Source organism: Pezoporus wallicus, unplaced genomic scaffold, assembly GCF_028554395.1.
Source record: "Pezoporus wallicus isolate ANWC-B61680 ecotype Strahan unplaced genomic scaffold, APGP_CSIRO_Pwel_v1 contig_6732, whole genome shotgun sequence".
Classification (NCBI taxonomy): domain Eukaryota; kingdom Metazoa; phylum Chordata; class Aves; order Psittaciformes; family Psittacidae; genus Pezoporus; species Pezoporus wallicus.
The window spans coordinates 2027312-2042247 of NW_026638638.1; the positions used below are offsets into that span (position 1 = coordinate 2027312).

Here is a 14936-nt window from a genome sequence, read left to right on the forward strand (position 1 = left end):
TAGCAGCTGCAAATGATTAATAGCTCCAGGCTTCATTTTCAGTTGATCTTCCTGACTCAGAGGTAGATGAACAAAGTCTTATGATCCAGCAAAGCCTCCTCAAGTGAGGTTCAGGATAAAGCAATTACTTTCAGATGTCTTTAATGTGAGCTCCAAATATACCATTCACTGTTCAGAAACACAGCTAAGAAGCTAAATAGCTATATAAACATTCTTTCAAGAAACAACTTACAAGTATTTTCAGCTATTGCATTTGTTTCAAGAATTCCCTGGAAAAAAGTTGGTAAGAATCGGTACCGGGTTACAGCTTCATGAGTTGAAGAAATACCTTGTATCTCAGCCACTCTTTGGTGAAAACTATTATTTCAAATTACTGATTGCATGTAGGTCCTAGGGAGTTTTTTTCAAATTAGCTGTTTGTATACTATTAAAGTTACCTGACAGTGTTAATAATTTAGGGGTTTTTCCCTTCTGCAGCCAAAATATTTTGGGAGCAGTAAGCAATGCTGAAGCACAAAGACGACCCGGTTTTAAAAGTACAAGTGATGGAGGGACTCACACAGAAAATTCTCTAGCAACTGTAGATCTAACAAGCTTTAAGGCCAACTTGATGAAGATCATACAAGCAAACAAAGAAAGATGGAAAGAATTAGCAGTAGAAGGTATGATATACTAAGGTGGAAAGTTTTCATAGGTTACTCCCTAACCTTCCATTAATTTCATTTTTTAATTTCCTTCAATCTATAAAAATACATAGTTGTCTTGTATTCATATCTTTTATGTCTTTATTGTTTAGATGGTCCTGTTTTATTCTCCCAGGGGTATAAAGAGATGTAGGTGGTCAGGTGATGAGAGGAAATCTTATGCCCTGTACAATAAGCCTCTGTGTTGCTCAGCTTATCTTTAGTGGTCTGATTTAGAAATGTGCATTCTTGCACATGTAATCATAACTGATACTGACATCTGCTTTAAATGCCAAAATCAACAATTCAAAGTATTATGTTCTGCCACATTTCTTAAGAAATGTGAAAGTTGTACTTTGCTTTTAGAAATTCTATCTGTTCCCCACTGTATGGAACAAAATCCAGTATTGCATGCTTCTTGAGACTATGCTGCAGGCAGTTATTTAAATGACCCAGTGGATCTAAAAATTTGGGTATTCACAGCATGTATTAGACCCAAACAAGGCAAAAAGTGCTTCTTCATTTGCTGGTTGATAGTTAACGCAAACTTGCATCAAGCATCTTACTTCATAAGCCACACCTGAAAATTTTCTGGAGTTAGTTTTCTGATAATTTCATGATAATTGTTGAAAGCAGTTTATAGCCTTGATCCATGTTAAGTGAATGCCATTTGAGAATATTTCGTCCACAGTCTGTGTTGCTTCCAGGTAAGCACCTAGGATATTTCAGTAGTGTTTCACTGTTGTGGCTGGTCTTGCTGTACATGATCTTATAATGACTGCAGGAAATGGTATCCTGGAACCCAGGGCCAGCCCTGTCATCCAAAGCAGCATTGTTTTCCTCAAAGAGGTGTCAGACAAGACAGAAAAACACTGCTGAGCTGTGCTAAATTCTAATTTAGTGCTAAATTGCAAATGCATATCCTTGTTAGGAGAACAGTAAGTAAAAACAAGCTTCAATACATCTATTATGAGAATGATTTGACTGTTGGGTAGAAGGGAAAGCTGAGGAGATTTAACTAATATTGTCTCTTCATGAGCAACTTTACATGATTGTTTGCCTCTTTTGGTATTGTTCAACTAATACTGACTGGTCAAAAAGACAAAGCTGCTAATTGGAGATTACTGGTATTAATAGCAGACATTGGGTGCCAAAGACCACTTAGCTACAGTCTGCAGAAATCAAGCATCCCTAGGCTATCTACATGTAAGGTAATTCAATATGGAAAAATTGAGAACTTGTTATCTGGAAGTCTGCCATTTCCAGTTACAGATAACTAACTTGTTTGATTTTGGTACATCAACTTTTTGGTATATTGTTTTGGAGTACAGTGCTATCAAAGAGATAATTTCTCAGTTGCAGTGCTCTGTAAATTACTGATACATATAGACCAGTTTTACTGGGCTGTTGACAGCCTTTGAAAACACAAAGCTTCACACATCAAGAGATACAAGAATTCTTCTGGGTAAATGATTGTTTCTCTATACAGTCAATATTAATGTGAGGACCAGAAAGATCCAGGAAACTCCGGGCAAGCTTTCTGCTTTGAAAAACAGAGCTGATAATGTTCAAGACTCTATGAACTTTGTTGAGATTGTTGTTGTCCATAATCTAGGATGCCCTTCTTTTCTTCCATCAACTTGGCTAATAAAATGTGTCTAAGTATTTCCTGAACAGAGTTATGGGATTATTGTAGAATGTACATTAGGAAAATAGCTGGGTAAGTGAAAATAGCTGTTTGAGGCAAGAGCTTGATGAACAGTATCAGCTTTGTGTCATTATGTTTAAATCTGTTTTGCAAACCCTCTGCGAGAGCACGAAAGAGATTTATAGAAAGTTGTGCCCATAAAAAGACTACTTGCAGCAACATCTGCAGTTGACGAGCATGACATGGAGACCTTCAAGGTGCCTGATCAGAGGAACCCTGTGAATATTGAACATTCTTTTGAGTACAGATTTCTGTTTTGGTAGTACAGAGATAGTAAGTTGCTGGGTTTTGGTTTGGGTTTTTTTGGGGGGGTGTGGGGGAGGCAGATATTACATAGATTTTGTGAAAGTTAAAATATTTCACATGAAATATGTGGGTACTTAGTCCATATGTGGGCACTAAGGGCTGCTGGAAAAGAGGTTTCCACTAAGTGAACATAGTCCTATATAGAGCACTGGGGTAGCAGAAGTTGCTTTTCACATAATGGAAGAAGGAGTCTTCCCCAAGTGGTCCAAATCAACCATATATCTGCTCTCAAGTTGCACCCTGCAAATGTTGAAAATCCTTAATCAGACTGTGCAAAATTAACATCTAGTAAGTAATGAAAAATACTGAAATATATTCCCTTTCCACTTGGAATTTGCTTCAGTTTGCCCTTAAGTTTTACTAAGCTTGCAAGTGAATAACCTGACACCTTGAACTTCAGATTATTTTTTCCATCCTATCTGCATCTCATGTTACCTTGTCTAACTCTATTGCTTGATGAAAAGTCTTTAGGTCGCTCTAGGTATATGCATGTAGTTTTGTTTTATTTATATGTTAGCAGGAGCGCATCATCATCATCATGGCTTGACTTCCGAATGAAGATTTGGGAAGGGCTTTACCCACGCTTACTACAAGCGTGCTGATGACTAAAAAGGCCAATGTGAGATAGGCAAATCCAGCTGCAAAAGGCACAGTGAAAGGTCTCCTCGGGTGGTATAGGCGGGGCGCGATTCTTTCTATGTTGTCTTTTCTCCCCGAGACTAGTACTGGGTGAGTTCTCAAAGGAGTCAACGGCATTATGTATGGTGTGTCTCCAAGTCTCCTGATTCGAGGCCAAGGTGGACCACTGATGGTAGTCAATATGGCCAAGGCTAAGGTATTGTTCGGGGAGTCCTTGTATCTCTTCTTTGGGGCACTTCTCTTGTGGCTACCGGTGGCAAGTTCACCGTAAAACACGATCTTAGGGAGGCGGTGACCCTTCATCCTAGAGACGCGCCCTGCCCAGCGCAGCTGCAATTCCAGCAATGTGGCCTCAATACTGGTGACCCCTGCCTGTTCGAGGACAGTAACATTTGACACAGTCCAGTGGATGTTTAGAATGGTACGGAGACAGCACTGATGAAAGCGTTCGAGGAGTCACAGGTGATGATGGTAGATGACCCATGATTCAGACCCATATAAAAGAGTATACAGAACAATGGCTCTATAGACACTGATCTTTGTATCTTTCTTCAGGTGTTTATTGCACCAGACTCTTTTATGGACTTTTCTGAAGGCTCTATATGCCTTTGCTATTCTGTTGTCTATCTCTTTGTCGATTGTAGCATCTGAGGAAATGCTTCCCTGATAGCTGAGCTGCTGAACTGACTTAAGCTCTGACTCACCAATGGTAATGTGGGGATGATGGTGATCTTCTTGTGGTGCAGGTTGGTAGAGAACGACTGTCTTCTTCAAGCTGACTTCCAGCCCCAAAAACTCAGCCACCTCCACAAAGCAAGATACTAAATGCTGCAGAGCTGCTTCTGTGTGGGCAACAAGGGCGGCATCATCAGCAAAAAGCAGTTCACGGACAAGATGATTCAACTGAAGGGTCAGGAGCACATAGTGGGGCAAGAAATATCAGGGGTAAATCACTGCCAGGTGAAAGGACTGTTGTTATTGCTGTCATTGTTCCTAGCTAGATAATTTGCAACAGGGATAACTTGCAACAAGCTGCAAAGAGCTGAGCACACTGACAAAGTTATGTGTGTGAGGACAGCGTGCCATAGTAGTAAGTAAACTGACTGTTAGTGTAGACCTCCAAACATACTTCCTGATCTAACTATGATAAACAGTACTTGTGCTGTTAACAATCTGCATTCTTGGCAGTGGGCTCTGCAAACATTGTTCCCAGATTAGTTAACAGGCTCAGGAACAGTTGTCTCTATAAAATGTATATACATAAATAATATAAAAAGGAAACTAGCAACGATCCATTTAATTTGCTAGTCACGATTCAAACTCCTTCCAGCTTCTCACCTCTTCAGGATAAGGCTACTCATGTAGCACTGGTTGGCAGGCAGGGCTGGAGAAGATGATCTGATTCCTATGCCCAGAGAGTCCAGAGCAAGAAAACCAAGACACACTGACAGTGTTGTTGACAGGGCGGCTTTCTTGGAAATGCTGGTGGTACCCCTCCCTGGAAAGATTGTTGAGATTTGGTTCAGAGCAAGCAGCTTGTGCAAGGAACAGTGTGCTTTGTTTTGGAAAGGCCTGTGTTAGTAAGGAAAGCATTTATCTACCTAGGCAGCTTCCTTAACAGAAGGCTCACTAAATAAAATGGCTTCATTTTGCTAAAAAGTCCATGTCTTGTGTAATTGATGCAGAGGAGCTCAGTGCTCTATAGCCTAAGGGTTCTCAACCTTTCACCACTGGAGAATTAGAGGAATGTTTCTCAGGCCTTTCAGGGAATGCTGTTAACAGGGAATTACCATAATGATCAAACATCTGGGATTCTGATTTGAAAGCCTTGATGTTTAATTAATATTCCAAACCCCTAATCACCAGATAATCTGTCTTTGTTCAACTCAACACACAAGACACACTTCCATCCTGTGCTGCTGGTATTTGCAATTGTGCTAGTTGTAGCAAATAGACAGTAAAGATACTCAGATAAGTCTGAGAGGTTCTTCCACTAGAGAAAAACGTTTGCTAAATGGATTTTAAGGTCTGGAAATTATTGACCTACGGAGAAAGCTGTAAGAAACACACAGTTTGTTGGGAAAGATTTAAATATCAAATGAGATCCTTCATGGTCCAATTCTTAGAGCACAGAGACATTGAAACACAGTGATTAATATTTTAAAAACACAATGTTTATTTCTTATGCCTACCATGTGTATTCCATCATGCTTATTTTGTTGTATAAAAATGTTCTAAAGTTTCACTAATCAAGTTGCTAGTGGTTGGCAAGCTCAGAGCAAAAGGGTATGGACTAGTAATCATGCTTACCCTCTATTCAGTAGATGTCATTGTAAATAGAAGTACAGGGATAAATAAGTATCATTATCCTTGATTTACATTTGAGAAAAAAAAGGCACAGATAGCTTAGATCACTTACCTTGTGTCATATAATAATATGACGGAATACAACATGCAGTCAAATGGGCCTATGACAGAAGCATGCTAACATTGTTCATCTTCAGGATAATACAAGAGCAGTGTTACTTGTTGTACTCATTTTATTCTTGCATAACTCTTATGAAGAATTAACTGTTACATGACCTGACCAAAGGTTGCATTATTTGTGTAGAAAGTGATTGCTGACAAATCTTGTCCTCAACACCTTTGGCAGTGCACTGGGCTACAGGGCTCAGAGGTGGTATGTCTGACTACACCAGGACAGGGTGTAAAAAAAGGTGAGGGTGAACGAGGGTCTCACACTGTTCTGTGTTTAGTTTTGATAATAATAATATGAAAAACTGACAACTATTGCATCTTTGGAGTAGAGATCAGCTTTATTTTTATTTCCCCTGTGGGCAGCAACTTTGAATATGAAATGTCTCTTCTGAAAGACCTCTGCATGATACCTGCAGGACCCCTTCAGGCACTTTCAGTCCTGCATACTTCTAGTCACAATAACCACAGGGTTCAGTTCCATTTTGTCTGGAAGATTTTCTCTGCAGACTCACTAATAAGAAGATAGTAACATCTGCTGAAATGCAAAAATGTGAGAGTGATGAGCTGATAGCATGCTAATGTGATTTAGCAGCCGTTAGGAAGGACGGGTGGTGGGAGGATGTGTGACAGTCACAGAAAACGACTGACAGTTTGGCACATGGAATCTACCCTCCTGGACTGTTTTAATCTGTTAGATAAAACTAAATTCAGGTGGCTAAAGGAGTCCCATCTAGGACCAGTGACAGTGATTTTAATTGTAATGCTAAAACCTTTAGGTCATAAGCAGTTTTTGAGCTAATCCAGGAAAGTGTTAAGAACAGTGGGAAAAGGAGAATTTTTCACTATGATCTGAGCAATTACAATGAATGGATTGAGCTAAGAGTAGCAAGAAACATTTTGTATTAGCAGTACCTGGTAAATCACCGACTAAGGAATGATAACTGAACCTGCTCTATGTACCCCCGGAGTGTACACTGGCTGTCCTCCATGTGTGACAAACTGCATGACTTAAACCACCATTTGCCTCTACTAGGCTCAGAGCAGCATGTCCCTTCCTTCCCCTATCCTGGAAGTCCCAGCATTCAAGCCCCTGTGCTTACAGCTAAACAGTAAAAGAGAAGTAAAAGGCAGAGGTAGCCACCTTAGGAAACCATAAACTCACAAATTATTTTTAACCAAATCTTTAACCAAATTTTTAACCAAAGCTAATCAAATATTTGCTACATTTTGTATATGATGTAATGCTGTGACATCAAGTGCATTATGTGGTTTGCAGTGGCTTTATATACTCCTATATGTATGATGAAATATGTGTAAGGAGTTGAAAGAGGAAAGAGTAAGTGTCTAAATAACTTTGTATGTTACTGCAATGTATTCTTGGGTTTGAAAATGGCTGGTTGCAAAACATCACTGTTGTTTTGGAACTCTTGGACATGTCTTTAAACTTACTTCCAAGTTCCAGGGGTACCAGGATCAGTCCTCTCATTTTCTGCAAAGTTTTGACGCTTATTGCTTCCTCACCTCTGTAAAATGGCTATTGTGAGAACAGTTCTTTTAGAAAGGTGCAGTTCCTTGCCATTTTGTCTCAGTTTTGGTTTTGTCACTGCTTTCTGGAAGCAGTGGCAAGCCTAGAAAACAAAGTTTGTGCTAACATATGCAGGGAGTCCGTAATGTCCAGCAGCATGCTTCATTGCAGAATCATCAATTTAATGCTTAGTGAAGGTGAACAGCTTTGCTAATTCTTAATACTTCAGTGTCATTATGTTTTTCTGTAAGGGTAAGTTCTTGTAGCTGATCTTGTAGCATATTTTCAACATAGCCAATTAAAATAGCAATGTGATTCACCAGACATTTGCTTTACTGGGGTCTAGCACTGTGGCGGTCACTGACATTAGCTGATCCGAGATGTTCTGCTCACACCTGGCTTTTGTGTTTTTCCTCTCCACTCTTGTTAAGTCAGTACATATTCAAGTGGTGCAGCTGCTGGAGACAAAAAGGTATCTTATAAGTCCTGTAACTGTGCAGATGATAGTAGCTGAATGCTCTGTTTCTTATTACAGAAAGGCCAGGAGAAGAAAATCAATGGAAATATGTAGAAGAGAAAGTACCAAAATGTAGAAAAGCTTCCTCACCACTTAGTAGACCATGTCTTGACAGTGTTGCTGTGTACACAGGAAGTACTGTAGCTGAGCTGGTGGAAATCAGTGTTGTAGTTGATAATGAAGACTCACCAGAGCTTTTGTGGTGGCAGAACAGTGATACTTTGGAGACCACAAGGTCCTACATGATGTGAGAGCTTAAGCCGGGTGACAACTCTAGTATTTTGTGGACAACTAAGTCCTTCATTAGACTGACAGGAATTCAGTGTTCCCAGCCAGTCTGGCAAGCAATTAAAAAAAAAAACAAAACAAAACCAAAACCAAAAAAAAACACTTCAGTTTTCAGAGATTTTTTAGTCAAATAAAAGAAGTGCTGAAAGAAGAGTGGTAGCTGATGATAAAGAGAGAAATCACCTTCAGTATTTAAATGCAGTTCACTAGATCACTATGTTTTCTGTACATGTAAAATTACTAAGTACCAGAATTTTTCAACTATTCTGAAATTTGGCTATTGCCTCACAACTGCTGCCAGTTTTCCAAACAAAACAATGCATTGCAATCACCCTCCCAACAGCCAGCCTAAGCTCTAGGGAAGAAAGTCACCACTTCTACTGCGTTTATGTATCAAATGCCATTGTTGCTTCTCATGAAGGATGGTGACCTAAGGCAGGAGTTCAGAAGTGGCTCAGAAGCAGAGAAGAGAGGGATAAGATCGAGTCACCTATAACAGACTGGTAGTGAGAAGCCGTTTGGTTTACAGATGAACTCACACAAATTTTGCTGAATAACACTGGGTTCTTGTAAAGAAAACAATACCAAACAGTTGAAAATATGCAAACAGCGCTGGCTCCAGGCACTTTTAGTAAGTTAAAACAGAGAGAGCAAAACCAGTAACAACAATAAGACATACTCTTATCTGTATTATTATCAATATCTGAAGGGGGCCTACAAGGATGTGTTTACTGTGAGGGTGGTGAGGCACTGGAACAGGTTGCCCAAAGAAGTGATAAATGCTCCATCCCTGGCAGTGTTCAAGGCCAGGTTGGACAGAGCCTTGGGTGACATGGTTTAGTGTGAGGTGTCCCTGCCCATGGCAGGGGGTCGGAACTAGATGATCTTAAGGTGCTTTCCAACCCAAACCATTCTGTGATTCTGTGATACTCTGAGTTCACTGCACTGCACAACACACTTCTGTCTATCTGAATGAATATGATAATCTTTACACTGTTTAGTGCCTAATTGACATCCCCCCAAAAACAGAGGGAGTTTTCTAGAGGGTTATTTAATCTTATTAATCTTATTCATCTATTTACTCTTATTAAATATTGTCCATGTTGAAATGCCAAGTTACGTTGTTCATTTAACATACCACATTTCCTTCTCTGTCTGGGTATGTCAATGTGTGCCTATAGAGAATCATAGAATAGTTAGGGTTGGAAAGGACTTCAAGATCATCTAGTTCCAACCCCCCCGCCATGGGCAGGGACATCCCTCACTAAACTGTGTCACCCAAGGCTCTGTCCAACCTGGCCTTGAACAACCCCAGGGATGGAGCATTCACAACTTCCCTGGGCAACCCATTCCAGTGCCTCATCACCCTTAAAGAACTTCTTCCTTATATCCAATCTAAACTTCCCCTGTTTAAGTTTTAACCCGTTACCCCTTGTCCCATCACTACAGTCCCTAATGAAGAGTCCCTCCCCAGCATCCCTATAGCCCCTCTTCAGATACTGGAAGGCTGCTATGAGGTCTCCACGCAGCCTTCTCTTCTCCAGGATGAACAGCCCCAACCTTCTCAGCCTATCTTCATACAGGAGGTGCTCCAGTCCCCTGATCATCCTCATGGCCCTACTCTGGACTTGCTCCAACAGTTCCGTGTCCTTTTTATGTTGAGGACACCAGAACTGCACACAATACTCCAAATGAGGTCTCACAACAGCAGAGTAGAGGGGCAGGATCACCTCCTTTGACCTGCTGGTCACGCTCCTTTTGATGCAGCCCAGGATACGGTTGGCTTTCTGGGCTGCGAGTGCACACTGCAGTCGGCTCATGTTCATTTTCTCATCAACCAACACCCCCAAGTCCTTTTCCACAGGGCTGCTCTGAATCTCTTCTCTGCCCAACCTGTAGCTGTGCCTGGGATTGCTCCGACCCAGGTGTAGGACCTTGCACTTGCCATGGTTAAACTTCATGAGGTTGGCATCAGCCCACCTCAGAAATGTGTCAAGGTCCCTCTGGATGCCATTCCTTCCCTCCAGGGTATCAACCCAACCACACAGCTTGGTGTCATTGGCAAACTTGCTGAGGGTGCACTCAATCCCACTGTCCATGTCAGCGACAAAGATGTTAAACAAGACTGGTCCCAACACCGATCCCTGAGGGACACCACTCGTTACTGGTCTCCAGCCAGACATTGAGCCATTGACCACAACTCTTTGCGTGCGGCCATCCAGCCAGTTCTTTATCCACCGAGTGGTCCACCTATCAAATTGATGTCGCTCCAATTTAGAGACAAGGATGTTGTGTGGGACAGTGTCGAACGCTTTGCACAAGTCCAGGTAGATGACATCAACTGCTCTACCCCTGTCCATCAGTTCTGTAGCCCCATCATAGAAGGCCACCAAATTGGTCAGGCAGGATTTCCCCTTAGTGAAGCCATGCTGGCTGTCACCAAGCACCTTGTTGATTTTCATGTGCCTTAGCATGCCTTCCAGGAGGATCTGCTCCAAGATTTTGCCAGGCACAGAGGTGAGACTGACTGGTCTGTAATTCCCTGGGTCATCCACTTTCCCTGACTTTTTCCAGTCTTTGGGAGCTTCACCTAACTGCCATAATTTTTCAAATACGATGGACAGTGGCTTAGCAACTTCAGTTGCCAGCTCCTTCAGGACCCGTGTACAGATTTCCTCAGGTCCCATGGACTTGTGTACATTCAGGTTCTTAAGATGGTCTCGAACCAGATCCTCTCCTACAGTGGGCCCAAGGTCTTCATTCTCACAGTCCCTGTGTCTTCCTTCCAAGACTTGGGTGGTGTGGTCAGAGCATTTGCCAGTGAAGACCAAGACAAAGAAGTCATTAAGAACCTCAGCCTTCTCCAAATCCGGGGTAGCTAGTTCTCCCAATAGCTTCCAGATTGGGCCTACGTTGTCCCTAGTCTCTTATTTGCTACGTACCTACAGAATCCCTTCCTGTTATCCTTAACATCCCTAGCCAAGTTTAATTCTAACTGGGCCTTAGCTTTCCTAACCTGGTCCCTGGCTTCCGCGACAACATCCCTGTATTCTTCCCAAGCCACCTGTCCTTGCTTCTACCTTTTATAAGCCTCTTTTTTCCTTCGAATTTTCCTCAGCAGCTCCTTATACATCCAAGGTCTTCTGGCCCTCCTGCTGCACTTCCTTGTAGTTGGGATGCAACACTCCTGAGCTTGTACTAGGTGATCCTTGAATATCATCCAACAGTCTTGGGCCCCCCTGCCCTCTAGGTCTATATCCCATGGAACCTTACTAAGCAGGCTCCTGAAGAGGCCGAAGTCTGCTCTCTTGAAGTCCAGGGCAGTGAGCTTGTTGCACGCTCTTCTCACTGTCCTGAAGTTCTTGAATTTGACCATCTCATGATCACTGCAACCAAGGCTGCCCTTGAGTGTCACATTTCCAACGAGCCCTTCCCTGTTGGTGAGCACGAGGTCAAGCACGGCACCTCTCCTTGTCGGCTCCTCTATTACTTGCAGAAGGAAGTTGTCTTCCACACAATCGAGGAACCTCCTGGATTGCTTGTGCCGGGCCGTACCGTCCTTCCAACAGATGTCAGGGTGGTTGAAGTCACTCATGAGAACAAGGGTGAGCGAGCGTGAGGCTTTTCCTATCTGTCTATGGAGTGCTTCATCCACAGAGTCCTCTTGATCAGGCGGTCTGTAACAGATCCCCACAGTAATGTCTCCCATAGCTGTTCTCGCTTTAACCCTGACCCACAAACTCTCTATTAACTGCTCACCTGTCCCCAGACAGAGTTCCATACTTTCCAGCCTATCCCTAACATAAAGGCCAACTCTACCTCCCTGTCTGCCGGGCCTGTCTTTTCTAAAGAGCCTGTAACCTTCCATTCCAACACTCCAGTCATAGGAGCCATCCCACCATGTTTCTGTGATGCCTATTATATCATACCCCCGTAGATGTGCACACATCTCTAATTCCTCTTGTTTGTTCCCCATGCTACGGGCATTTGTATAGAGGCATCTATTCCAGCTGGCTCATTGGCTGGAGTGGCTGGAATATCTCTACATTGCTCTGAGCATTTATTATAGGTGCTGGCAACTGACTGGGTGTGTTGGGATGGAATGATGGCCCCCTCCCCTAACACATCTAGTTTAAAGCCTCCTTGACCAGTCTGGCAAGCCTCCTACCAAAATTGCTCTTTCCCTTCTTTATCAGACCAGCTCCACCAGCCTCCACTAGACCTGGCCTACAAGCTTGGGTCCTGTGTTCAAGACACCCAAACCCCTGACTATGGCACCACCCTTTTAACCAGTTTTTAACCTGGCCAATCCTCCTAGCCTTTTTAAGGTCCTCCCCTGTATCCTGAAGAACTGATGAAAAGACAATCTGAGCTCCAGAGCCCCTAACCACCTCTCCCAGGGCTCTGTAGTCCTTATGTTCTCCAGGCTACTGCTATCTGTATCACAAGCACCCACATGGATCACCAGGAGTGGGTAACAGTCCGTGGGACTTACTAGAGCAGGCAGCCTCTCTGCCACATCCCTGATCCGTGCCCCTGGTAGGCAACACACCTCCCTTGAGACAGGGTCTGGCTGGCAGACGAGTGCTTCTGTCCCTTTCAGTGTAGAGTCCCCTACTACTACGACCCGCCGCTTTTTCCTGGCAGCACCAGTAGAGATCTTCTTTACCAGTGCATCAGCCGGCTGTTTCTGGCTCGAGTGCGCTTCCTCATTAGCCCCCTGCAGGACAGCAAAGCGGTTCTGCGTAAGGACAGGGGATTTAGGGGGAAGCCCCTTGCTTTTAATTGTCCTCTTCCTCCTTTCTTTGTTGTGTTTTTTTTTTTTGTTTGTTTGTTTTTTTTTTTTGTCACTAATTCCCAGCTTCCCGGGTTAGCAGCCTCCTTCTTTCCTCCATGAGCTACAGTGGACGCTTGAGGCCCCTGCACAGTTTGGGCCGGGAGCAAGCATTCCTGCTTCCTCTCAGCTTCCCTGACATCTCGCAGTCTATTAACAGCATCCCGCAGCTCAGCCCCTGCTGCAGGAGGACCTCCACCAGGGAGCACCGAGTGCAGCCCTGCCCATCGTGCACCATTCCTTCACCAGACCAGTGCAGGCACTCTCTACACCCCGAGCTCTGCACTGCAGCCTCCCCTCTCATCGGCTCTGTCTGGGTGCCTACGCTGGCCACCGCCGGGGCAGCCAGAGCAGAATTCCTAGACCAGGCTCTGGTCATAACGTGAGTGCTCATCACCCCGCGCAAATCGCCTCGACCCGCTCTGTTCGCCGCGCTCCTGATCGCCTCCGCTCCCTGGGCAGGTTTTTAACCAGCCAGGGCTGGAGCCACTGCTTCAGGCTCCGCCCCGTGTGAGTCAGCTGCTCGCTCTCGTCAGCTGAGCTGCCGGCTCCCGGGCAGGTCCTGTCGAGGACTTGAGGCTCCCTGGGTGGCTCTTGTCGCTCTGAGTTGAGGCTCCTGGACACCAAGCTTCCCCCTGCTCCGGTGTTGAATGCGTCCTCTCTCGAGCTGCTCACCTCAGCAGCTCACCTAGAGGAGTAGGAGCTTGCTCTTCCCAGCAGCCCAGTGCAAGGTGAGGGCAGAAGCTTTGCCTGCTGTTCTCAGGAGGTACTGACAGTTCATGGATGGGTGGAGGCAGAGGCTCTGCCACAGTATTTAGTACAATCCTTACTGTCCAGCACTGCTGGACATCGTGCCAGCTCTGCTTCTCTTACACTAAGGGTATTAACTTAGCAGTGCCTTGCTTGAATTTTAGTTGTTCAGTCGCTGTCCCAGTCTGTTGTGGTTTAACCACAGCCAGCAACTAAGCCCCACACAGCTGCTCGCTCACTTTCCCCAGTGGGAAATCAAAAGACTAAAAATGAGAAAACTTGTGAGTTCATTCACTTCTTCCCATCGGCAGGCAGGTGTTCAGCCATCTCCAGGTAAGCAGGGCTCCATCATGCTCAACTGTTACTTGGGAAGGCAAACACCATGACTCTGAACATCCTCTTCCCTTCTACCTTCTTCCCTCCACTTTATATGCTGAGCATGGCATCATGTGGTATGGAATATCCTTTGAGTCAGTTGGGGCCAGCTATCCCTGCTGTGTCCCCTCCCAGCTCCTTGTGCACCCCCAGCCTACTTGCTGGTGGGATGGCTTGAAAGGCAGAAAAGGCCTTGACTCTATCCTTGACAATGTCATCTGTTGGTTCAGACAGGTCCTGCTGTAGTAATCCCTGTAACATACAACTCAAGTCCTGGGTTAAAAGTTATTTCCATTACAATCCCCAGCCCTGGTCCTTTGGACTAGACCATTGCGTTTAACACTGCAATGAAATTGCATTCACCTTGTCCCTGCTCTCACTTGGGATTATGCAGAGACTGCAGTCCCTTAGAGGTGTACCTGCTTCAAACGGAGCTCTGTCTGTGTGCTACAGTCTTTTCAGAGATACACTTGCTGTGGCATAGGGTTGTCTACTGCCACAGTTGCTTTGAGATGCCCCTGTTCCATGTGGCCTTCTCTTTGGGCCACAATGCCTTTGGAGAGATACCTGCTCCAGCATGGCACTCGCAGTCACAGTCCCTTCAGAAGTAAACCTTCTCCAACATAGCCTTGTCCCTGGCTGCAGTCCCTCCAGGGCTGTACCTGCTCTGCCATGGGCTTATCCATGGGCACATGCTTTGAGGTGCTCCAGCATGACCTCATGCACATCCAGTGATGCTTCAAGATGTACCTGGTGCAGCGTGGACTTATCCGCAGCCACAGATGCTTCAGGGTGTACCTTCTCCAGCAAGGACTTATCCATGGGCCACAGTG

At 44.3% G+C, this 14936-nt stretch overlaps 1 protein-coding gene across 6 annotated transcripts in view; it reads left to right on the forward strand.

Annotated features, from left to right (window-relative positions):
• Positions 1 to 14936, forward strand: part of PDE1A (phosphodiesterase 1A) — a 157127-nt gene that overhangs the window by 129918 nt on the left and 12273 nt on the right. For 5 of the 6 annotated variants that reach the window (XM_057411770.1, XM_057411773.1, XM_057411774.1 and 2 more), the window contains one exon: positions 478 to 662. The exons of the other annotated variant lie outside the window; for it this stretch is intronic. In XM_057411770.1, coding sequence (XP_057267753.1) covers positions 478 to 662 — 185 coding nt within the window. The remainder of the gene's footprint in view (positions 1 to 477; positions 663 to 14936) is intronic. 6 annotated transcript variants of the gene reach the window in all.